Here is a 23,517-nt window from a genome sequence, read left to right as displayed (position 1 = left end):
GATCTGCAGTTTGGGGTTTTGAACTGGAGAGCTAAATGTGGTGTGAACACTGAGAAGGACTGTCCACTCCTTTATTTCCAATGTCACTCTCCGCCAGCTCCAGCAAATTCAGACCAGAATAAAACCAATGCCATTAAATTAGTCAGAATATATTGGTAGCTCTGGTGTTTCCTTGGCTGTTAAAATCCCAACGGGAGATTTCTCCAGAAATGAAGGAGCAATTCAGTTACAGGATTGGGGTCACATCTCCAAGCACAGGGCATGTGCACCAGGAATGGCAGTAGAAGCTTACAGCTGTCATGTATTTTCTTTCACAAAAAAAAATGCTATGAAATGAGCAAAAGACTTCCCCTAACTCTTGCCACCATTACACCAGCATCAACCCAGAGAATTAGAACCAAGCAGAGGCAGCATCCCTCAGATGCTCTTTTCCTCCTAGGGACTCCACCTACTGCTTGTCCTCTCCGAGGAAGAAGCTCCAACTTCGCGCTGGTGGGGAGAAAGGCGTTTGTCCAAATTACCTTTTTTATTCATGGGCCTTCCTTAACAGCAATGATAAGAATAACAAACCCTGTGGGAGCAATGTAACTAATTCATGCGCGGATGTGCAAATGGGCAATTTGCAAACTAATTGCTCCTGCACAATGCACTGTGCAGACAGGTTGTCCAAACACTGGCTCTGCGCACTATTTGTAGCCGCGGCTGCCTGCTAAGAGGCGGTTGAAATGCTTTCTGGGCAGACAATGGGCTTGCTCAAGTGTGCAACTATTTCGGAGGGAAGCTATCCCGCCCACCCTGGGTGGCGAAGGTTTGTTCTGCCTGCGTCCAGCTGCCGTGTAGTGCCAGGAAAATACAGGGGCCATGTGCAGGACAAAACAGTTTTTGCCTTATTGCCTCTGCCAGCTTGGGAGGACGCAGGGAGTATCAGCAGCATATGGGCCCCGGGGGATTTCAGCCATTTAACAAACATTATATGCTCCGTAACAAAACAGCAATATTTTGGTACTTAGATCAACCAAATGACTAAATTAGATTCCCTAGACGGTGAGGACTGGTATGCTAATTGGCTTGCCTTGTGGATTTTCTATGTGGCTCCCCAAGAAACAGATTGGCCCATTTTTCAGGCAACTGATTGTTAATTGGAGTAATGAATAGCAGGCTGAAGGGTCTGATCACTTCGCTTGGTAAATTCCAACCCCCGTTATTCATGAGGACAAGCGAGAGGTGACGTGGTTTTCATGAGTGGTGGGCAAACGGCTGGTCCCAGGTCAGCTCCAGCACATTTTTCTTTTTCTTTGCTCCAGGAACATAAGGGAAAATTAGCACCTGATTCCAACCATCCCTCTGGGATGCAGTGCTCTTCAAACAGCTGAATTGTCCCCAAGAAGGGCTTGCCCCACTGACTGCAGAAGGCCAGCCAGTGCATTTATTGAGCCGATTTCTGCTGATCTCCTCCTCTGGCGCTGGTCCCTAATACAAGCACCCTCTACTTCTTCTGGAATAGTTCTTAGTTTTGCTGTGCTCTGCTTCCCTGGTAGCTCTGATGTGATCCAGCCCTCAAGCCTGCAGTAGCAGGATGCAGGCCTTGTTTGTCATCCCACTGTCTCCAAAGTCTGGGTTTGATTACAATCAGGAAACTATGAGCTCTCTGTTCTCACAAACTTTGTTGTAAGCCAACCTCTCACATCTCCCTGGGCTGGGCAGTTCTGTGAGAGTTCACAGAAAGAGAGTTCTGGCAGTTCACAGAGCTCCAGACCAGCTCTGTGGTCACACACAGAGCACTTGCCTGCTCTGCTGGGCACTTTCCCTGTCATAGGACATCTTCCCTGCAACTGCTTTCTGCACCACAATTCAATGTATAGATTTCTTGAAAAACATGGCCCAACTATTTACCAAAGAAAATACTATGAAAATTTCAGAAATGGGTCCTTCTAGGGTATTTCAACTGTTGTTCTACAATTGATGGGATTTTCAGTTTGTTAGCTGAATCAAAAAATAACTTTTGCAAATTCACAGAGATATGCAAGCAAAATATATTCGCTTGTTAAAATATCACCTTTCCAGACAACTGTGGTTATACATTCAACTAAAAAGCAAAGATTGTTTCAGTTACTTTTTTCCAAGAAATGCAGTTTCTGCTTCATGTTGGCTCAAACCAGTGCCTAATGTCAGAAGTCTTTTTTTTCTGGAAAGAAATGGAAATCTCACAGCAACATTTTTCTGCATCAGAATATCAAAGTAACTGAGCTCATCAAAGAGATTAAGATTACATTTTGCAAGAAGAGACTTATTTTCTAAGTTGTGTCAGAAGACAGATAGGTGACCCTATTTACTGAGGAAAAAAAGGTGGCACTTTATATTCAAAAGGAAGTAATGGGTTTTGGTGTCTGCATTTCTGGGTTCCCAGGGTGAGTGCTCCAAAAGGCGCAGTTCTCAAAGAGCAGGGAGACTGAGGTTGGAAAAAAGTCTTCTTAAAATGCCTCAAGCTGAAGGTTAGACATTTCCAAAGCTTGCTTCTCTGAGCTGATCATAAATATTCATCCAGACACTTGCATTCGCTCTGGCACGGCAGTGCTTTATAAGCAACAGTGAATTTGTCATTGGGGCACTAGAAAATACATTTATTTATGGGAACTAAACTACTGAAAATAAGTTTGCTTTCTCAAGGAAGCTTAGAAATACTGGAGAACAGTCCTGCAGCTCCTGAAGCATAGACGGTTGAAGGTTAACAAGAGGCTACCACTAGTAATTATTTGTCAGTAGCTGGTGCAAGACATGGAAAAAGTAACTGAGAACACTTCTTTTCTTTCCAAGGTGTACAATGATTATTTCACACAGAAAACTTCGGACACCTCCCAACAAATGAGAGTGAGACATTTTTTCAGAGCACAAAAGTAACTTTTAGGATCATACTTCCTTAATTATATGTTCCTTTGCAGCTTCTGAAATAAATACAAGAATAACACCTGTGAACAGCTATTTAGATCCCCCTCCAACAGCTGACATGAAAGTTTCATAGAATGAAAAATGAAAGGGTCTCAGGCCTCTGTGGCTTCAGCTCCTCTTGTTTCTCATGGAAGGCAATGTAAGCAGGCTGTGCTGCCTCAGACAGCACTGCCACATTGAAATGGGCCTTGAAGTAGTTTTTGTTCTTCAATCTGTCCCAGTCACATTTTTCTTCAATGAAGAAACATGTGCTAAATCTTCAGGCCAGATTTACTTTTATGATTGGACACCCTGAGTTATATATATAAGGGGGAATTGGCAGGCAGCTGTATTTCCCTATTTCCATTTCTACACATATGAAGCAAAAGGGTATTATGAATATTAAGGAAAGACAAACACTTTCTATTTTCTGTTTATTCGTAATGACTTTAAATTGCTTCTGACATGCCTTACATAATAGTCATTGAAAATATCGGAAGACTCACACAGAAAATTCATCATGAAACCAAACAGTGTGAAAACAAGCAATCATGTGAAAATCCAAATAATTTCCAAAATCCCACAACTACTGTCTGTAGTCACAATCTAACTGGCAGATGCATATTAAGGGCAATTTTTCAGAGGTTGATACAATCAAGGTCTTCCTTAAAGAGGAAAGGGAAAAGGAGAAGGAAGAGTCCTTACCCCTCAGTTCAGCACCTGTTTGTTCATCCCAGAGACAGGGAGGCAAGGAGGAGGGCTTTGATGATCTGAAACTACCTGAAGAAGAGAAGAAGGAGTCAGGCTTTTCCCAGAGACTTTCAGTGACATCAGAAGAAGTGATGGACACAAACTGGAACATGGCAAATTCCTATTAGGAAGCACACAACATATTTCACATTATGGGTGGTTTAGTCCTGGGACAGAGCCCAGAGAGTCTCCATCCTTAGAGATACTAAACAGTCAGCTGGACAAGGCTTTGAGCAATCCAATCAAACTTCAAATTTGGCCCTGTTTTGAGCTCAGGAATGTCAAGAGGTCACTTCAAAACTAAATTATTCTAGGTTTCAAATATCATGCTCAAATTTTTTTTAAAAATCAGAGTATTTTTACCAAAAGCTGTTTTTTTGAACCTCGTCATCATACATAAGCCAGTAATAACTTTTTAAAGGTGTATAGAAGAGGTTATGGTCAATCTTCTGCAGAGGAAGCAGAATGATAAGGTGAGAAATTACTTTTTTCTCCCTCAGAATTTTCACAACTGACTCTAAGATTATGACAAGGTCATAAAAATCTTTATTAACAAAAGCTTGTTAAAGGCATAGGCTGTCTATTCCAACAGATAAATCTGTGCACCTTGACAACCAGCCTACCAAATGAATAATATGTATATTTAAATAAACATTTGGCCCACAAACCCACTGGTAAAACCTATTTCTTTAACTGCTGGGAAACGCATCCCTGACATGAAACACAAGGGACAATTTCTGAAATTGCAAACAGTTAAAATTAACAGCAATTTGTTTTCACTTTGTTCATCCTCCCCACCTACTTTTTCTCCAAAGCCAGCTTCTTGGAGCCAGTGCTATGTGACAGCCCACAGATGGGCGCATTTATAATGAATTTAGAGAAGTTAAAAACACAGTGATAGCAGACATGAAAAAAAAAAATTGGGGAATTCTCCTTAATTAGATTACACTCATGTCTATCTGAATGAGGACACGGCAGTGGAAACCGCCTGACAGCGTTGCTAATACAACTGAGGGGGTCTGTGGCAGCAGACATCTGTTTTAAAGCCCTGATCCAAATCTGCCCCTAGAGGCAAATCAGCCAGGCTTTGGATGCCGGTCTGAAACGTTAAAAGCAAAATTCATACTTGCTGGGAGCAGGTGCAGTTCCACTAAACTCACCACATTTCAACGGCACCCTGGATTTCAAACAGCTCCAGCAGCCTGCAAGTGTGGCACAAGCACAAGGAGAAATAAACCCATTCATTGTAAAATGCTCAGCTATCAGCAAGGTGTAGTAATGCTGTTTCCCAGCCTAGAAAGGTCTCAATGAAGTGACCAAAGGGCAAAACACACTCAGCCCCTACTCACTGCCCTACAAATCAAGGGCTTGAAAATTTTGCTGAGTTGTGTTTTCTCCCTCATGCTCAATTTTCTTGCATACAAACCTGCCAGAGGATACATCCCCTTGCTTAGAAGAGCAATAAAAAAAAATTTCCCTTTTTTTTTCTCTGAAAGCAGAATCTATTCATGTTTTATTACAAGAGTTCATGGCACATGTCAAATATGGAGGGGCCAAGGAGGAAAATCTGGCAATGATCCTCCTGTACATCATATCAGACAACAGGCACACACCTCAGTATAAATAAATAACCACTAAGCCATCCCCATTCATGTTTATAATTAGTGCAATCTATTTAACAAACAGACACATAATATAGGTCAATTATGTAGGTCATGATAAATTTATGAAGAACTTCAGCCTGTAGGGCACCAAAAAGACCACGTTGAGGCAGCATTTCCAAAGTTACAGTTCGTTTCTGCACATGGTTTGTGAGGAACAGCAGGGACCTCTGTTTTTCTGGTTTGTGGTACTACAGCCACAATCATCAAGGAAAACATCAGTGGCATCTCCTGGGAGATGGAGCTCTATGATACAAGCACAGAACTACCCCTCCAAAATATTGAACCAGTTACTAATTTCTGCCAAAATTGCCAGAAACACTAATGTCTCAAAGTCGTTTAATTTCTATGACTGTGTGAAAAACTGATGGGTATCCAAAGGGGAGATGGAAAAATATCTTTTTTATGATTCCTCCATAATAAAGGAAATGGTATCTCAGCATTTGTCTGGTATATTTGATCGTGGCCATCTTGATCAGGGAGAGATGCAGCTGCAGAGAAGCTGCAGTATATGCCAAGCCCACCCTTGCTAGGAATTTTGGGAAGGAATTATGAAGAACCACGGCAGTGGGCATCAGACAGCAGCAGGTGCCATGTGGGGTTTCAGGTAAGCAGACAGGACTGCAGAACTTCCTATCCTGCTCAGGGATATGGCAAGGATGTGGTGATAGATTGCCATAGCAAAGGCTACAAGTATATGGTTTACAGCAAGGAAACAAATTTAACGTTCAGGGGTCAATGAACATCACATTTTTCTGCTAAAGGTCAGCAAGACTATAATTTGGTTTTTGAGATGAAGGGAGAAAATGGATCTTGAATGGAAATTTGAGCTATATGTTTAGTTGCTATTCCTTTTCCTTAGTATTTCCACATACTGCAGCAGCCCAAACTCTGTGGCTGGGTACACATCAGCTGGTTGAACACTCATGTGCCTCTCTGAGGATGTAGGGACATAGATCATTCAGTGGGATTTGGCACAAGTTACTACCTGACTTGCACAATGTGCCAATCACATGCAGTTCATGGGCACACCATGCCAAAACCACTGATTTTGTTCTTACAGTACAACATACTCTCGTCACTGTTCACAAGAATCATTATCAAATTGGTGAAATAACCTTTTAATTATACAGATTCTCCTATCTGTACAACTTGTCTTTGATTCCCGTTCTTAATGCTCATTCAGATATCCAACACAATTACTCTTGTAATGCTGAAATGACAGAGATTATTCCCAAAAGCTTCCTAAACTGGTTCCCAATAATCTGCATTGTAGCTCAGGTATGATACATACAATACACTAAGCTATGAATCTAAATGTACTCGTACAAGTAATATGTATGATATGTAGACATCATACTTGAAAAATTGTCACAAATCTCTGACTTTGTGGCTAATTGTAAGAATGACCACAGTACTGTGTGTGACACAGTCTCAGGAAGAAATCCAAAATTATTTAAACCACCTATACTCCATACCAGGTCCCCAGCCGAGGAATGAGGGTTTACAAGAACAGCCTGAGAACTGTTCCCATGCAAATAAGTAATGCTTTTCACAGGAGGGGAAAAAACCCCAAAAATCCAGCATTACATTCCCAATTCTTTGGAATCTCTAATCCTAACTGCAACACTGTTTATGAACAGATATGCAAGATATTTCAACTAAGAGAAATAAATACTGTACTATTTTGCCCCATCCCTGGGGAAATGGTGTTCCTGACAAAATACTGCTCTCTGCTGGCCTTGACCTGCTTTTCCCACAAGGACCTCACCTCCTGGCATCTGTCTTCCCTCGTGAAAAGGGCAAAGACCTTCTTTTGCTGACTTAGCAATCGGTGACAGGAGCATTTTTAAATTCAGGATTGAAAACCATTTTTTGCTAAGAAAAACAATACTGGTATCACTGAAATCTTTTGTCTTGAAGGAAAAAATGCAAGCAGTCCTTCACCACAAGTAACCCTCTGGAATTATTCCTGTTTTCTTGCAACCTGGAAGAAGAAACAGGCTGTTGATGTAGCAGGCTGTCTGTTGTAATGAGTTCAGATGACTCACTGTTTCTCAACATAAGGGACTCAAGTCCTATTCTAGGTTTCAGGAAACTTGCTCTTAGGTGAGAATTTTCACAGCAGCCCAAGATCCCAGTGACAACTACAGAATTTGGGGTGAGACTCCCTAGTCTTCTACTTTGGAGGACAACTCCAGCCCTGAGTAGCTCCCTAGCCCAAAACCTGTAGTATCTTTACTTCCTATCCCCATTTTTTGCTGTTTTACCAAAAGGGGATCACTCAGAACAAAGCTAACTGAAACCCAGCTTATTTGCACTGAATTTACCTTCACACTGCCACTAGATATCACTGAGCTACACCTGGCACAGCAAGAACCTTAAAAAAATGTTTTTAGCTTGTCAACATCTCATATTTTGGGGCAGAAAAGGGTGATGCTGTGCTGCAGGCTCAACAAAACCAGTGGCCCATGCCCAGCTGTGAGGATCATCCTCCCCTCAATCCCAGAGATAAAGGGTATTCACTCAGCAGTCAGGCTGCACCTTTCCTGAGCTTCTCCTGTCTACCTTCTTCCTGATGGGTTTGCAGCTCCTGAGATGCCATAACTGACAGGAATGCCACAGCAGCAATTTTGGGATTAACACCTACAGGAATTAGCAGAGCATTCTCAGATGTCTTTTTTCTTCAAGCTGCTGGCAGACTCATGCTTCTGTGGTGAAACCACACCATCAGGGTCTTGCTTACAAACCACCACAGAAACCAAACATACATTCTGCTGCAGTCACATCACAGAAGAGCCACAAATCTTTAAAAAATTTAAATCTTTGTATGTGAGGCATGGGGAAAGGCACGAAGAAACTACTCAAGGGCATCCTTTGCTCACAACTACCCACGCTTCCTGCCTCAGACTTGGCCCAAACCTGCAGGACAAGAGCTCCTGGCAGGGCTGGTTCTCATTGGGAGGCAAAGGGTGTCCAGCAGCCCTGCCAGCCATCTCCTGGTGGCATTATCCCTGGGTCATGGGACCTCTCCTGCCACCCTCACAGGCCCTGCTCTGCCCTGCCTCCCCTCACCTTGAGGATGGCTCCTGTTAGTGTCCACAAAAATCAGATTCATTACCCAGTGTGCAACAAGCCAAAAATTACACACTCAAGGGATACATTTGATTATTTATTTGAGAGTTGCACAAGCCTGGATGATTGCTGATATTCCACAAGTCAAGGATGCCCCTCAGGACTTTCCAGGCCATTATTTGTACACAGCAATTAAATGTTAGTAACCTCCCAAGTACATGTCAAGGGTAACCCAAAATGTACTTTATTCCATATCTATCCGTGCCCCAAATTGTTTTTGTCTCTAAGACCCTACAGCCAGAAAACAGAACCGGGGTGGAAGGTGTCACAGGCACTTTTAAAGTCTTTATTCCTGAGGGGTGAGTGAGATTCAGCAATTTTGTTTCTAGTGGTTATCTACTATTATTTTTTTGCCTGTTGTTATTCCACTGTTGCTATTCCAATGTTGGTAATAAACTTACTTTTTCACTTACATCTATTCAAATTCCTTCCTTATTGGTGGAAAGAGATTGGTTAAAACTAAGGGGAGATGAGTCGTTTTAGAGCATTTACCTCTTAAATTGTCTTAAGCTAAGACAGTACAGCCCCTCTATTAGGACTGGTTAGTAATTATCACACAAATTATGTGCAATAAATTTCCTAATTTACTGCTAAATTCACCTAATTTCCGTGCATGTTCAGGGGAAGGCTCTTCACCTGGGCACAACCTTTTTGACCTGTAAGCGTGATTTTTAGTACTATAATGAACATGTTCCAACTACAGGATACACGGACCGTGAGTGTTTCGCGAAGTTGGCAATATACACACCAACACCTTCATGTCCTCAGAGCTTGTTAGCTCCAGCGTGCCCTTGGCTGAGCGATGCTAACTCCCAGCTGATCCAAGATCATTTTTACACATTCCACATTTTTCAGCGCTGTTTCCCCTTTCTGATTTTACGGCGTTTCGCCTATTTTTTAATTATTTTTTAATTTTTAAGCACATTTTCGCGCAGCACCCTCCCCGAGGCGCTCGCGCGGCTCGCCCTCGCCTCACGGGGTCGCGCGGCCGCCTCGCGCCTGCGCCGTGCGCGCGGGGCCGCCCGCGAGCCGGGCGGCGGCGGCGCCATGGCGGGGCTGGCGGGGGCGGCGTGAGTTCGGGAGGGAGGGAGGAGGGAAGGAGACGGGGAGGAAGGAGGGAAGAGGGAGGAAGTGCGGGCGGACGGCGGGACAGCGCGCCGTGTGTGAGCGGGGGGCTCCCCGCGGGGTGGGCCGGGTCGGGCCCGCGCTGGCCAAGCTCTGCCCGGCTGCCGCCTGCATTGCCGGCTCCCGGGAAGCTTTTCCCTCGCAGCAAAGCTTGGCGTCCCCTGACAAAGGCAAAGAGGGGACAGTCGCGATTCCCGCCAGGCAAACGGCGGTAGGGGGATAGCGCTTCCAGGCTGCTATGCCTCCTCATTCTTCCAGCCTCCGCTTTCCCGCGGTGCAGCTCGTGTCTCCTCGGAGGATCACCAGGTCCCTGCGGCTTTCCTCCCTCCGGTGACATTCAGCTCTGGTGTAGCTGCAGCTGAGGCCTTCCTGGCGCCAGGAGGATCGGAGTGCTCACCCCGTGGAGCTGCAGCGATTGCCACCTGCCTGCTGATAGAAGCCAGAAAGATTTTTCATTTGCCATGCCATCTTCCTGATTTCTCTGTCATAGCAATTTAGAGTTCCCTTTCCCTTTAGCTGATCTATTCTTTGTGTGTATTTGTGCCTGTGATTTTGTTTTCCTCCATTTTTATGGAATTTTGTCTTACCTGTTTTTGGAAATATGCTGTAATCGCCTTGATTTTAAATTCCTCCCATTCACATCTTCCATATGCTTCCCGAATTCATATCAGCAGAATACGTATGTGTCAAAAACCTGGTTTAGCTCAATTTCATCATTTGGTTTGCTTTCTCTTCATTACTCTATAAAAAAAAAAAAAGAAAAAATTATATGTAATTTTGCTCCCCATAAGTCACCACCGACTGTTTTTTAATCATCTGAATGATGCTGTGTGAGGGCTTGTAGATTTTGTGGGTTGTGCTTTGGTGCAGTTTCTTTCCTGGTATTGGAGATGGGGGAGGATTCCCTGGATCTTCCATCTTGCCTTTTAAATGTTAATTGTTAATTGTCCTTGTCCAGTCTTCTGGGACCTCCTTCCCCATCCAGGAACTAACAAAGATAACTGGCCTGAGAAGCTGTGGGATCTTCGTCCTCAGAGTTTTTCAAAATGCTCTTGGATATAGCCCTTAGCCACATGGAGGGGCTCAACAGCTGCCCCTGCTGTGAGCAGGACTTTGGATGAGAAACCTCCTGAGGTCCCCTCCCACCTCAGCTTCTGTGTTTAGCTTCTCTGAACTCTCCTTATTTTGTGCCTTGTTAGGCCTCTCTAGCAATGGTGGGAAAGATGATTTGTGCTGCTCCATGCCTTAAAGTGAGCTGTGGAGCTCACTGGCACGCTAAAGGAGGTTCCTTCTGTTCATTGGGAAAGTAGTGTGCAGTGTTGTGGGAATCATACTTTTAGATCTTTTTATCAGGTCGGGAAAGTAAAACATTTTTTCTCTTTTTTTGGATGTAGGAGGCATGTGGGAGCCACCTGTTCTGCGTGAAGGACAAAGAATAGACCACTTGATAAAGGAAAGAAACAAAACATCCCATTAAATGGAAGCCATGAAGATATCAAAGCGGTTCTTCGCTTTTGGGATTTTGACATGCATAGCTGTTTATGTTGCATACATAAAATGGCACTTGGGCTCCAAACCATTTGTGGGAGTCACAGAAGGAGTTGCTGAAAGCAGGGGAGATAAACTGACCCATCAGGCAGTGACCACAGATCTCTCGGTCTTTTATGGAATTATGTTTGACGCAGGAAGCACGGGAACTCGCATCCATATATTTAAATTTGCACAGCAGCCAAGAGGTATGTCCTGTTCATTGCATGACAGATTAAGTCTTCCATAACATTATGGAGCAGATGATTGATGACAGTTTTCTAGGGATTAGTTGAAAAAACATGCTTCAGGTCTTTTTAGAGAGCTGTCAGCAGGTATATTATGATTCAGGCGTGTGTGTTTGGATGAAATTGTGAAAATGTTCAAGAAGGAGAAAATGCTGCAATGTCAATATGAACTAAATAGCAGCTATACTTTTAGAGCGGTGGCTTGAAGAAGGGCAATTTTTCATCACATTGCTGGCAGAGAGAATTATAAATTCAAACTGCCTTATTTCCCCAATTTTTTTAGATTGCTGGGTGTCTTCAGTTCCTGGCAGTGAGCTGCTTCTCTCTACAGTGTCTGGTTGAGTGCATCCTTGGCTTCAGTGTTGGGTTTCAACAGCAAAACAAACCAAAACTTGAAAATCATTTTATTAAAATTGCTGTGTATTGCATCTGGACAGAAACTACTTCTGAGAAGTGAGACAAAAGTGTACAAAAAAGCTTCAGGTTTCCTCTGGAGTAGATAGTTTCATTTGTTTATACATTGTCAGCTCCTGTGTGTGAAACTCTTAAAGATCAAAGAACCTCTGTGGGTGCTGTTAGTAGGCGATCCAAAGGCTCTTACAAGGATTAGCTGTATGGTGTATGGTGTGATTGGCCTCTGGGGAGCACCTTAGGTTTGCATAATGTACCGGTGTGTAAGGGTCAGCCACCCAAGGTGTTAAACAACAGACCATGGATTTCCTTTTTTTTGGTGTGTTCCCGAGTCTTTGCTTCTTCCTTGTCTGTTTCATTTGAAACACAGTTTCCGAAGATATTGCAACAAACTGTGTGGAATGTAGCATTGTCTGGACTGCAGGTTTCCATAATAGTTGCGTCTGTATCCCTCCTCTGCCACTGAAAATAGTGGAAAAGCTACCATTAGGTTTTGCTGGAGTCAAGTTTAGCCAGAACAGAGCAGGCTGAAATGTGAGGTCTTTTTTTAGAGATGCAGTTTGAAAATCTGGTGTAAGGCCTCAAAGAGAGCTTGTACCCATCTGGTGACTGAGGTGCGTGAAAAATCTGTGCCTAGTGGACACCAGCACCTGACAACCAGCCATTACTTTAGAAGTGGTTTTCTCAGGTTCTAAATCCACAGCCAGGGCTATATTTAAAGGTCAGGTGGCTGTTAATAGTTCATTAGACAGAGGCTTCAATTTACTTCTATTAGCACATAATAACGTAACTTTTTCAATGGTTTTCTTTTTGTGTATGCAAAATTATTTGTACCATTACTTACTTTTGGATACTGCTTTTGAACAGAGACTCCCAGATTAACCCATGAGACATTTAAAGCACTGAAACCAGGTCTATCTGCATATGCTGACGATGTCGAAAAGGTAATTTAAGTGACTTATTTCCTGTCTCACTTACCTTATAGCTTGCAGGGGTTTAGGGACTCCCAGAGCCAGACTTAGACCCATCTCGTAGTGTTTTACAAGAGCCTTTGTTTCCCAAGAATTTGTCATACTGCCTTTGGGCCTTTTGTAGCCAATACATTTAGTGGCAGAGAATTCTGTTCTCTTTCACTATTTGAAAAAGTGACTCTTTCTGCTTTGGACCTGTTGCTCAGTAATTCCCATTATATCCACTGGGCCTTATGCTGTAGGAGACAGTGGGTCCTGCACCTTCTCCTGACCCCTTGTGATATTAATTTGTCTCTGTTTCACATTTACAGTGAACTGTAGCTCTGATCACCCTTTTCCTCTTTCAGAAGAGTTTTTAAGATGCCTTTTATTGTTCTTTCTCTGCTCACAGAGTGGCCAGGGAATAAAAGAGCTCCTGGAGGTGGCAAAGAAGGAAGTTCCTATGGAGCTGTGGAAGTTTACTCCTCTGGTCCTGAAAGCCACGGCTGGCCTACGGTTGCTGCCAGGAGAGAAAGCTCAGAAGTTGCTGGAAAAGGTATTCTTTCTTGTTTTTCCATTTGCTTTCCAGAAAATAGTCTCCTGTTAAAAATGCAGTTACCTGGGACATTCATGAAAACTAGGGTGTTCATCTCCTGCCTTTCCCGTGCGTGGATAATACCTTGAGGGTCACCAATTGCAGCAAAGTAAACTGAATTCCTTTCCCTACCCATGCCCATCCCTTGTTAATGGCATTTCTGAGCAGTCTTCATGCTTGAAAACCCACACATCCATCCCTGTCTCTGCACCAAACTGCAGGGCCAGCACTTAAAGGCTGCTTCTTGTTGAACTCTTGGGCTTCAAACAAAGTGGTGAGCAGCAGTAAGAATCTGGCCCAAGGAGAGGAGCAGTAGTGTAAAACTGGAGTTTTAAAAAACCTTTTTACAGCTGAAAAAGTATTTCTCTGAATGTAGCTTTTATTTGAACTACAGGTGAAGGAGATTTTTCAAGCCTCCCCCTTCTTTGTGAGGGACAACTGCGTGTCCATAATGAATGGAACTGATGAAGGTAGGCTGCCTTGTGGGGACTCTTTCTGCAGTCCTGGAGATCCCTGCTGCACTGTGACAAGTCCCTACTTTCTGTAGTGGGAACCCATAAGCAGCAGATTTGACAAAAGCAGAGTTTTTATGTGGCTACTGCTAAAGAAATCTTATGCTGTGTTACCCAATTTGAAGTCCTAAGCTCTGTCCTGATCTTGAAAGCTCTGAGTGTTGAGCAGTTCCTGTAGGATCACTGGGAAGCCACTGTGCAGTCAGAACTGCTGGAAAAGTTTCTGAATATCTGCTTGTTGAGATGGTCATCAACAATTGGGTGTGCCCACTCTGCTGTTGACAATGCTTATCAGAGCTTTCTGGAAGTATTTTGTCATAATGTTAATTATAACTGATCTAATGAGTGGGATTGTAAATTCAATCTGAAAACAAAAATGTTATGCAGAGAAGAAAATACATGCTGAAGTAAGTTGATGTTCATCCAAAAATGTTGAGGTCAGAATGTCTAAATTCTAAGTAACTGAGTGTTTTAAATCTGCTCAGAAACTAAGCTTTAAAATAGCTGAAGCTGTTTATGAGTCTCTCTTATTACCACTTAATGGAAGAAAGACATTCTTTTCCTTTTGTATTAAAGTCAGTAATAGCAGTGATAGCCTTGGTTCAGCTAAGGACTGAAGTGGGCCATGCTCTCTAGCATGCCTTCAGTTTTAACCATGTGAATAAATATTTGAATTTGTTAACATAAGGCCACTGATTCACTTAATTTATGGGGAAACAGTTTATAAAACAAGAAGAGGACAGAAACAGCGTAGCTAGCAAAATTGCTTAGAGGAAAACAGGAAAAATTAGAACACTGAAAGAGGAAAATTCTTAGTATTCATAAAGAAAAGTTGAGTGCCTGACATCAAACATAAACCTAACAGTGGATGTTTTCCTAGAAAATGAACAATGTGAGTTTCAGTAATCTCTTTGTCTTTTAGATAAAGACTGCAGCCTTTGTGACTTCCTGCCTAAGTTTTTGACCTGTGAAATAGAGAGTTCTCCAGGCATTTCATACATGGGTCTTCTCTCCCAAATATCACATAAGCTCTGATAGAGAAGGTCATTCTCTTTGTTCAGATAGTCTAATCTTAGTTTTGTCAGCCACTGAGAGTTCTGGAAACCTTGTAATATGGCTTAACTTACTTGTTACTGTTGTTAGATAAAATGAAATTATGTGATCTAAGCATGTGTCTTCTGCATCTTTTCCTTATTAGGTATTTCTGCCTGGATCACAATAAATTTTTTAACTGGTATGTATACATGAGCATGTATATAAAGATATGACCAGTGCTGTGAAATTCATGCTGTTTTCTACCCCTGTGTGGGATTTGCTCATTCATTAGGGTGGAATGGAAGAAAGAAGACTTATTCTCAGAGTCAGCAGTTGTTTTTGGCCTGGCCTATTTAAGTCATTAGGATTTTGTCGGTTTAATTGATCGAGTGAGGAGTTTAATCCTTTTTCCTAGATGTTTAATGTAGCTTTTCTTTCAGTTCCCTGTAGGGTACCAGAGCATTTTATTCCTTTTTACAGCTTGCTGTGACTCTGGCTGAATTTTTTGTGTGAATATTCTAGATGTGCCTGGCAGCTGCAGGGAGTAAAAGAAAGTGCTAAGCTACTTCCTTACAGATTTATAACACAGAAATGCCCTGGGTGTTTACACTGCTGGGTGAGAAATGGGTAGCTGAAGAGTAGAGAGAAAACTAAGCTGAAGGCCTCTCTGACAGTACATAAAGCACTCTGCCATCCAAGGGCTCTGTTCCCCACATAGTGTGTGGAAAGCAATGTGCTCTGGAGCTTTTTATGGTCCCAGGAAATATCAGAGAAGTCAGCAATCTTCAAACATCAGCTAGCATAAGGTATACTGAGGTACTTGGCACAAACTGTCCTTGCCAGGAAGGTGCATTTGAAGGATCTAACCGAGAAGAACTAGATTTAAATGAGAGCAGAGGTCTTAGCTGGCAACAGGAAGAATTCCAAGCGAGCTGAGTCTCTTAGGCCAGCTCTTTTCAGTCTGTCATCCATTTGGCCATAGGAATCTGCAAAATATTGCTAAAGGATCAGGGAGAGGTGGCCAAGAAAACCACATTCCTCTGTGTTACAAAGTGGTTACCAGAGCAGAGTTTGCAAAAGGTCTTTGCATCCAAAATGTTTAGGAATGCAATAACCAAAGCTGCTGTGATTAGGACAGGAACAGCCACTGCAGAAATAAGACACTCTTGTCACTTTAAGATTTTCAGGTCTGGTAAAGCCAAAATCAATCTGGTAAAGCCCAGTAGATGACTGTCACTGTTGAGCAGCTAGCTGAGTAATGAAGGCACCAGTTCTCAGTGGCAAGAAGGAATGACCTTTATTGTTTTGATTTCATCATATATATAGAGTATTCAAAAGTCACCCAGATTGGTCGGTCAGAAGCCTTCCCCCAGGCCTGATTGGCCAGGCTTGCACTGTCCAAGTTCTGGGACACTGTTCCAATAACATCCAAACTTTATTTATAAAACACAAGAAAAATTCTCATGGGAAAAACCTGTGCTAGCCACAGATGACAGTATAATTTAATGCTGTGTGGAAGCTGAGAGGTAGAGTTAGATTGTTCTCTTTCTTTACCAATGTACTTCTGTTTTTGTTCCTAGCCAGTTTCTCACAGTGGCCACCATGGCTTTCTCTGTTCTATCACACATTTCAGGCAGGCTAGATGATCCGCAGAAGAGAAGTGTAGGGATGCTGGATTTGGGTGGTGGATCAACACAGATCACCTTCCTTCCGCGCACTGAGGTAATGTGAGCATGCACACTATTGGGAAATGCTGCTGCAGGAATCTGTAACTGCTCGGATTTCTTTACCTTGGAAACAGAGCAAGAGTTTGTCAGTGACGCAAAGCCATACTTGTGACATGTTTATATCTGCCTTTTTATAGTCGGTCACAGGGTCATTCACAATTCTTTGTCCGTCCTCTTCATCCAGCTCTGTGGATCAGTGATGGTTGTGGTGAGTCTGGCAGGGCTGTTTTATCTCATGGAGGATGCCACATTCACCTGAATGTCTTAATCCTTGACTTTTAGTTTGTACAGCTTATAGCAAAGAACTCAGAAAGCAATGCTGTTAATGAATTCAAGTCCAGCATTTAACCTACACTGGGGTTTAAGAACACAGTAATATCCTTATAGTGCTGCACAAAAGCAGAGGGATGGGATGCTGTATCCAGTGTCCCAGCCTGGGATAATCAAGGCGTTGGACCGTTTCAGCAGAATGATGAGGGACGTGAAGGGTGCAGAATGTGGAAATTGTGGACATAGAGAAGGAGTTAAGATATGAGCAGCATGAAGAGCACTGTGGCCTGAGCTTTGCTCCCCACAAACACTCTAACTGTGCTGATGTACTTGGGGAACAGGCTACCCTTTCATTCCTTCAGACCACAGGCTGCTCCTCACTCTGTTCCTTGGCAAGCACAGGGATGTGCTTTTCCTCTGTGCAAGTTCACAGATGAATTCACTTGAGTACAAAGTTAATGCGTGCTTGGCTTTCCTATTAGTTTGCACACAGTTCCTGTAGTAGGGATCATGTGAAGAGGCAGTTGCTGTAGCCTCTTGACAAAAGCAGTTAAGAGCAGGAATAAGGATTCCTTTTTAGTGAAAGTAATTCTTTTATGCAGCATATTGGTGTGGATACAAATAGAAATGTACCAGTTTAGACCCTGTCATGTGAAGACACTGTTAGCTCCAGGTTTTGTGGTTGTCTTGTGTAGCAGCAGTCAAATTGAAGTCCTTGCAAATTCATAATTTCTCTCTGAATTCTGCTAGGATTGTTTCATGTTTTTCCTAATGTTTTGGAAGATGACCTTGTTGATGTTTGCTGCTGGCTGGCAGAAACTTGTCAGTGACATCATTTTCTCCCTCCAGGCAACTCTCCAGACATCACCATCTGGCCATACAACTTCATTTCAGATGTTTAACCACACCTACAAGCTGTATTCATACAGGTTAGTTGTGGAAACGAGAGCACGGTGTACAGATGGAAGCTTTCTGTGAAGCCAGGGAGACCTAGGTGTTTTTGTGGAGTGGGGTCCTTGCAAATGAATCCCATGAAGAAACACAGAAATTTGAGCCACATAATTTTGGTGGTTCAACCTTGGCTGCCCACCATGTGCCCACCAAGCCCCTCTATCACTCCCATTCCATTAACAGGGTAGGGGGAAGAAAATGTGACAAAAAGCTCATGGTTCAAGATAAAGAACAGGGACACCCAGTTACTGTAAGGGGCAAAACAAACTTAACTCCAATTTATTTAGTGTTTCATTTAATTTGTCGCCAATTAAACAGTAGGATAATGAGAAATAAAAACAAAATCACAAACGCCTTCCCCTTGCCTCTCCCTGCTTCCCAGGCTCAGCTTCACTCCCAATTCTTATACCTACTCACCACTCGAGCAGCACAGGGAGATGGAGAATGGGGGTTGCAGTCAGTTCATAATGCTTTGACTCTGTCATTTTTTCTTCCTCACTGTCTTCCCTGCTCCCAGTGTTTTGGGCAGAGGCCAGCAGCTTCTTTGCTCCTGTATTTGATGTGGGGTGTGTTTGGGCTCAGAAAGTCAACTCTGTATGCTAGTGGCTGGGCTGCCTTTGAGGAGGGTAGGAGTATCCAGTGTAGTGCTAGGAGCAGTGTTAGGGAAATGCCATTGCCAGTTCTCCAAGAGCCAGATTACAGCTGACACCTATTGCCTGAGCTTTTCCAAAGAGAGCTTATCCTTCTGGATAAGGTAATATGAGAGTGGGTTGTCACACTGTCCCACTCATGTGCATGAGCTGCTGACTTGAGCCACTTCACCACTGCTATGTAGAGGAGACTGGCATATCCCTGCTAGGTTGTCAGTGGACTATCAGAGGAAGGATGTCTGTTGCTCACAGAGGCTTTTATCCCTTTGCAGTTACCTGGGACTTGGGCTGATGTCAGCAAGGCTCGCCATTTTGGGAGGAGTTGAGGGAAAACCCTGTAAGTTATGGGCAGTCCTCAGGTCTTGGCTCTGAGCTCAGGGTGTGCAGTCCTGTGGTGGGGGGAGGAGCTGTGTATCCCCACTGGGCTTAAGGTTCCTGAGTGGTATGTGGGTTCTTGTCACCATGGCTGGGTGCATTTGAGATGCATGCAGGAGGTGACACTGACAGATCCCAGGAGACCTGGGTCACCCCAGCCTCAGGTTGGGGGTGAGCTTGGGACAAGCCATGACTCAGCCATGGAGGGACCTCGTGGAGGCTGTGGGACAGTATGGAGCAGGGCTGGGGGTGAGGGATCTGAATTTAACTCCTTATGTTTTTTCCTGATGTGGCTTTGTTTTATTTCTGCAGTAGGAGAAGGGAAGGAATTGATCAGCCCTTGTTTACCACCTGGCTTCAAATCTGAATGGCAACATGCTGAGATAGTGTACAAAATTAAAGGACAGAAGGCAGGTATAGTGATTTATCACTCTTCCTATCTAGGTCAGCTGCTGTTAGCAGAGTAAATGATACACTCTCATCCTCTTTCAAAGCCACCAGACTCTGTTTGCTGTTTTGTCTGGCTCCTCTTGATGTGCTGTCAAAGAGATCCTGCAGCTCTTTCCTCTTGTGCCATGATGTGTCTGTCCAGTCAGTAAAGCTGCTAGAAGTAAGGCAGATGGAGTTGAACAATCCTTGAGCAAGTCTTTCAAAGTCCTTCTGCCTCAGATGATGTTTTTCATCACTGATTTATCACATACCTAGTCCCAGCTGGAGGATGATAGATGTCTGCCTCTGGAAGAAGATGCAGATTTCAGTTCTCTGTGAAGAGCTTATGGAGTGCTATTTTGCAAAAAGGAGTCTGTTTCCTTGGAGATCCTAAATAAATTGTATATATATTTAACTTTTTGCCTGTAATATGGTGGGTTGTTGGTTTTTTTTTCTTTTAGGTGAGCCTCTGTATGAGTCTTGTTCTAATAAAGTGGCAAAGATGCTCTACAAGAAAGTGCATAGAGCTGAGGAAGTGAAGGACTTGGACTTTTACATTTTCTCCTACTACTATGACTGTGCAGCAGAGGCTGGTCTCATAGGTATGTCTTCTGGTTTGGTTTCATTTTAAATGGCAAGTTATGGAAGCAGTGGTAACACTTGCACACATCATGATGCTTTGCTAAGCTGTCACGGAATTTAGTCTGCTTTTGCACTGCTGTGCAGCATTGATCTTGACTTGATATTAATTTCTGTAGAGAAGATACTGGGGCTGTGAAATAGGACCTACAGCCTTTGGTAATAATTTTTAAACACACTGTTTGCATTTCAGAAATGGTTGTTGCCTAATTAACTCTAAAATCCAAAATAGAAAAAAACTTCATAATGATAAACAAATTTCTTGGGCAGCAAAGCAGTAAAAATTATTTGGGCTTTGTGTTTGCTTCAATGACCTTTTTAGATGGAATGAAGCTTTTCAGATATTTCCACATGCATTCAGAATGCATCACATCTCTTTTCCAGTGGTGTACAAAAGGCTGTCATATTCAGTGGTAGAAAGGAGATCATGAGATCTCAGGCTAGTTTGGACAAACATACTTCCCTCCTCAGCTGCTTTATTTTTACAAACAATTTCAGATTTTATGTGTTGCAGAGCACCACTGCCCTGTCAGATCTGGTCAGAGGTGTTTACTGTCCAGGCACCACTGGACAGGGCAGTGCAGAAATGGGAGTCAGGTGAGATGGTCTGTAAGCTCTCTTTCTGTAGGAAACAGGGCTAAAGATTCTTCAAAAACCAAGATTTTCAATCTATGTTGAGAATCTTTTAAAGGTTCTTATACCTTTAAAACCAGTCTGAATTTTGACATTGATTTCAAAGTCTTAATATTTGATTTCCAAATAACTTTTATGACTTGAATCTACAATTGCCTTTGTACAAAGACCATAAAAGACCATGGGTTTTTTGTTTTTTTCTTTTAGATAAAGAAAAAGGAGGAAGCCTAACTGTCAGTGACTTTGAAATTGCAGCTAAGTATGGTGAGTAAAATACAATCACACACACACTAATAATTGTGTATAAATTCATTCCCAGGTGGCAAATGTGTGAAGCCTGATGCTTTTAAGTAAATATTAAGTACCTCTGCATAGCATCTAACCAACATTTCTGCTTATCTCTGAAAATCTCAACAATTTTTATATTAACTTTTGCGTTTGCAGCCCACGTAAGACATACTGCGTAATACATATGTTTCAAAACTCTCTCAAGAATTACTGATAAACTTGATACTTGACAATTGTTCTGAAGTCATGCTTTCAAAATAATTGTGGCTTTATCATCCTGTTAGCATAACCTGTTCTAACCTGCTTTAATTTTTTTTTCTGCCTCAAGATTTGTTCATTTGCTTGATTGTTAGTCGGAAAAGGGGGAAAAGTGGCTGATAGCTTTTCACTTCATCAGCTGCAGAGAGAACTGCCTATGCAGATTTACTAATGTAAACATTCTTTTCTTAAGATCACAAACTCAGGCTTTGATCAAACTGTCATGGGCTTTTTGGTGAGCTTTACAACAGAGCAATTGCAGTTCTGATTTATGGACTACTGTGTGTGTAATTCATCCTGAGAAAGGAAGTGGATTTTATTTTGGGTTTGTCTTTTATTTTGTAGGGTTTTTTAAAATTTCGTTTTGTCAGCATTTGTTGATTGCTGGTACTCAGAAAGATAACACACCTGAGGTTGCTCATGTATTTGAAGACTTGAAGTAGATAGAACAACTGACACAGCTCAACTGACAAGAGGTGTTTTATGGATTCATTTGAGATTTTTCACAGCTGGGCTGCTGTTAGACCTGAGCCCACAGTGTGCACTCAGACACTGTTTTCTTTCTTCTTAGTTTGTAAGACCATGGAAGTCAGCCCTGGAAACAGCCCTTTTCTCTGCATGGACCTCACATACATCACCTTCCTACTGCAGGAACTGGGCTTCCCAAAGAGCCAAGGCTTTAAGGTGAAGCTTAAAGTGGATTTCTGGGGGAGAATGGGCAGGAGGGTGCCAAAGCAGGATTCATCCTGCCTGGAGCTCTGTTCTTGAGTTACCTTCTTGCTACTGCACATGGTCTGTGATTGTGGGTGCAGCAACACTCTCCCCACGATGGTGGTAACTGTTTGTCCTAATCTTCAGCACCGTATTCAGCTTGCATGCTTCAGATTCTCCCAAAGAAGTGTGTTCTAACTTTTCTGCTTGGTTTTTTTTTTTTCCCCAGCTTGCCCGGAAAATTGACAATGTTGAAACGAGCTGGGCGTTGGGAGCCACTTTCCATTACATCGACTCACTCAATAGACTGCACTACTGAAGCTTCTAGAAGGTGACTTTTGGGAATTTCCATTATTTGGAAGCCCAACATGGAGACCCTGTGGAAGGGTGTGCTTTTGGCTTCCAGAGTCCTTTGGAAGGTCACCATGAACTAGACTCCTTTCCTCCCACCCCCTGCCAAGTCCCCTCCATCTATAGCTCTTTTTTACAGTGCAGTGTAAAGAAAAAGCCTTGATTTGACAGCATGTGCCGTCAGCTTAACGTAAAACTTGATAACTTGGGAAGGAAAACCAGGACTCTGCAGGACATCTATGATCTCTATGAGAAAAACACATCTTTTTTGGAATATGCCTGTACTATGTGCTTGTAGTGTGCTGAAGTTGCTGAACGATCACTCCAGAAGGAACTCTTTATTGTCCTGATTTCAGGGTGGTTTTTTTTTCCTTTTTGTCAGCAGTTTTCAGTGATGATTTTTATTTTACTGCTCCTATGTTCGAAGGTAAACTCATGTGTGTGCAAAAATGGTGCATTTACACAGAGTGTGCTGCTGAGAGCAGCTTTGAAAGGCAGTGTGGAAGTCACAGCTCTGTTTTCCACTTGCTGAAGCAGAAGAGCTCAGGAGGACTCTAGAGACTGGATATAGACTTGGAGGCATGAGTTGGAGCCTGTGCCCTATAGAGTCAAAGCTTAATGTTGATTTCCTGGCTGTTGGGAGGTGAATGGTGGAAGACAACATCAGATTTGTTGGATGAGCAAGGCCTGGTTACAAGGATGTGATGGATTTGACAGTTCCAGAGCTGGTCAGAGGAAGATAGATGAACAAGATGCAGCCACAAAAATAAACCCTGAGCATGGCTCGTTGGACATTGCAGACTTTTGTGCCTTGGCAAGGTTGATGCAGGACGGGAGATGAATGCATTTGCGTGGTATTTTGGGTGTCTCTTCCTGCAGACTCATCTCTGCTAAATGAATGTATCGTGGTTGCAATGAGCCAGGGCAGGGTAGCTGAGGTGCTGCACTCCAGCAGTGCCTGGTACGTGGGCAGGGAGTGATCACAGGGGCTGGAGGCGACATACTGTGCTATTTGTAATCTAACTGTGGAATTGTGATGTGTTTGATGAATGTATAGAGAAGACCCAGGTGGTCTTTCCGGGGTGCAAAAGAGCACAGCTTCCCCCAGAGCCAGCAATGCCTGCCCTGACTCACGGGCTCAGGGCAGCGATACATGACCTGCCGGCCTGCTGTGTGCATGGCCGCTGGCTCTGTGTACTGGGAATACAGAGCTGTGTATCTGCCGTGCCGACAATAAACCCCCAGTTTAAAACCAGAACGTGGTGGTGGGGTGGCTTTTAGCGCCAGAGCCCGCACGGCGGGTGCGATGGGAAATCACCGCCCTGACGCCATCGGCCCCTCCGCCATCCTCGTTGCCCGGT

At 43.2% G+C, this 23,517-nt stretch overlaps 1 protein-coding gene across 3 annotated transcripts; it reads left to right on the top strand.

The window, feature by feature from the left end:
* Nucleotides 1-9,458: 9,458 nt before the first annotated feature.
* ENTPD6 (ectonucleoside triphosphate diphosphohydrolase 6) lies at nucleotides 9,459-23,414 on the top strand. 3 transcript variants are annotated; one of them, XM_085054495.1, is made up of 14 exons: nucleotides 9,459-9,541; nucleotides 10,991-11,332; nucleotides 12,650-12,726; nucleotides 13,145-13,288; nucleotides 13,722-13,797; nucleotides 15,038-15,073; nucleotides 16,508-16,596; nucleotides 17,721-17,800; nucleotides 18,745-18,809; nucleotides 19,160-19,261; nucleotides 19,738-19,878; nucleotides 20,756-20,812; nucleotides 21,666-21,778; nucleotides 22,035-23,414. In XM_085054495.1, the coding sequence occupies exons 2-14, from the start codon at nucleotides 11,074-11,076 to the stop codon at nucleotides 22,122-22,124; spliced, it is 1,329 nt and encodes a 442-aa protein (XP_084910621.1). In that variant the 5' UTR covers nucleotides 9,459-9,541; nucleotides 10,991-11,073; the 3' UTR covers nucleotides 22,125-23,414. The 3 variants fall into 3 exon arrangements, with proteins under 3 accessions (XP_084910621.1, XP_084910622.1, XP_084910623.1); XM_085054496.1 differs by having other exon boundaries at nucleotides 9,514-9,541; nucleotides 9,855-11,332; XM_085054497.1 differs by lacking the exon at nucleotides 9,459-9,541 and adding an exon at nucleotides 9,569-9,807.
* The last annotated feature ends 103 nt before the right edge of the window (nucleotides 23,415-23,517 follow it).

This window comes from Lichenostomus cassidix, chromosome 3 (assembly GCF_008360975.1).
Source record: "Lichenostomus cassidix isolate B80296 chromosome 3, HeHo_3.0, whole genome shotgun sequence".
In the NCBI taxonomy this organism is placed as follows: domain Eukaryota; kingdom Metazoa; phylum Chordata; class Aves; order Passeriformes; family Meliphagidae; genus Lichenostomus; species Lichenostomus cassidix.
This window is presented reverse-complemented; position numbering and strand designations above follow the sequence as displayed.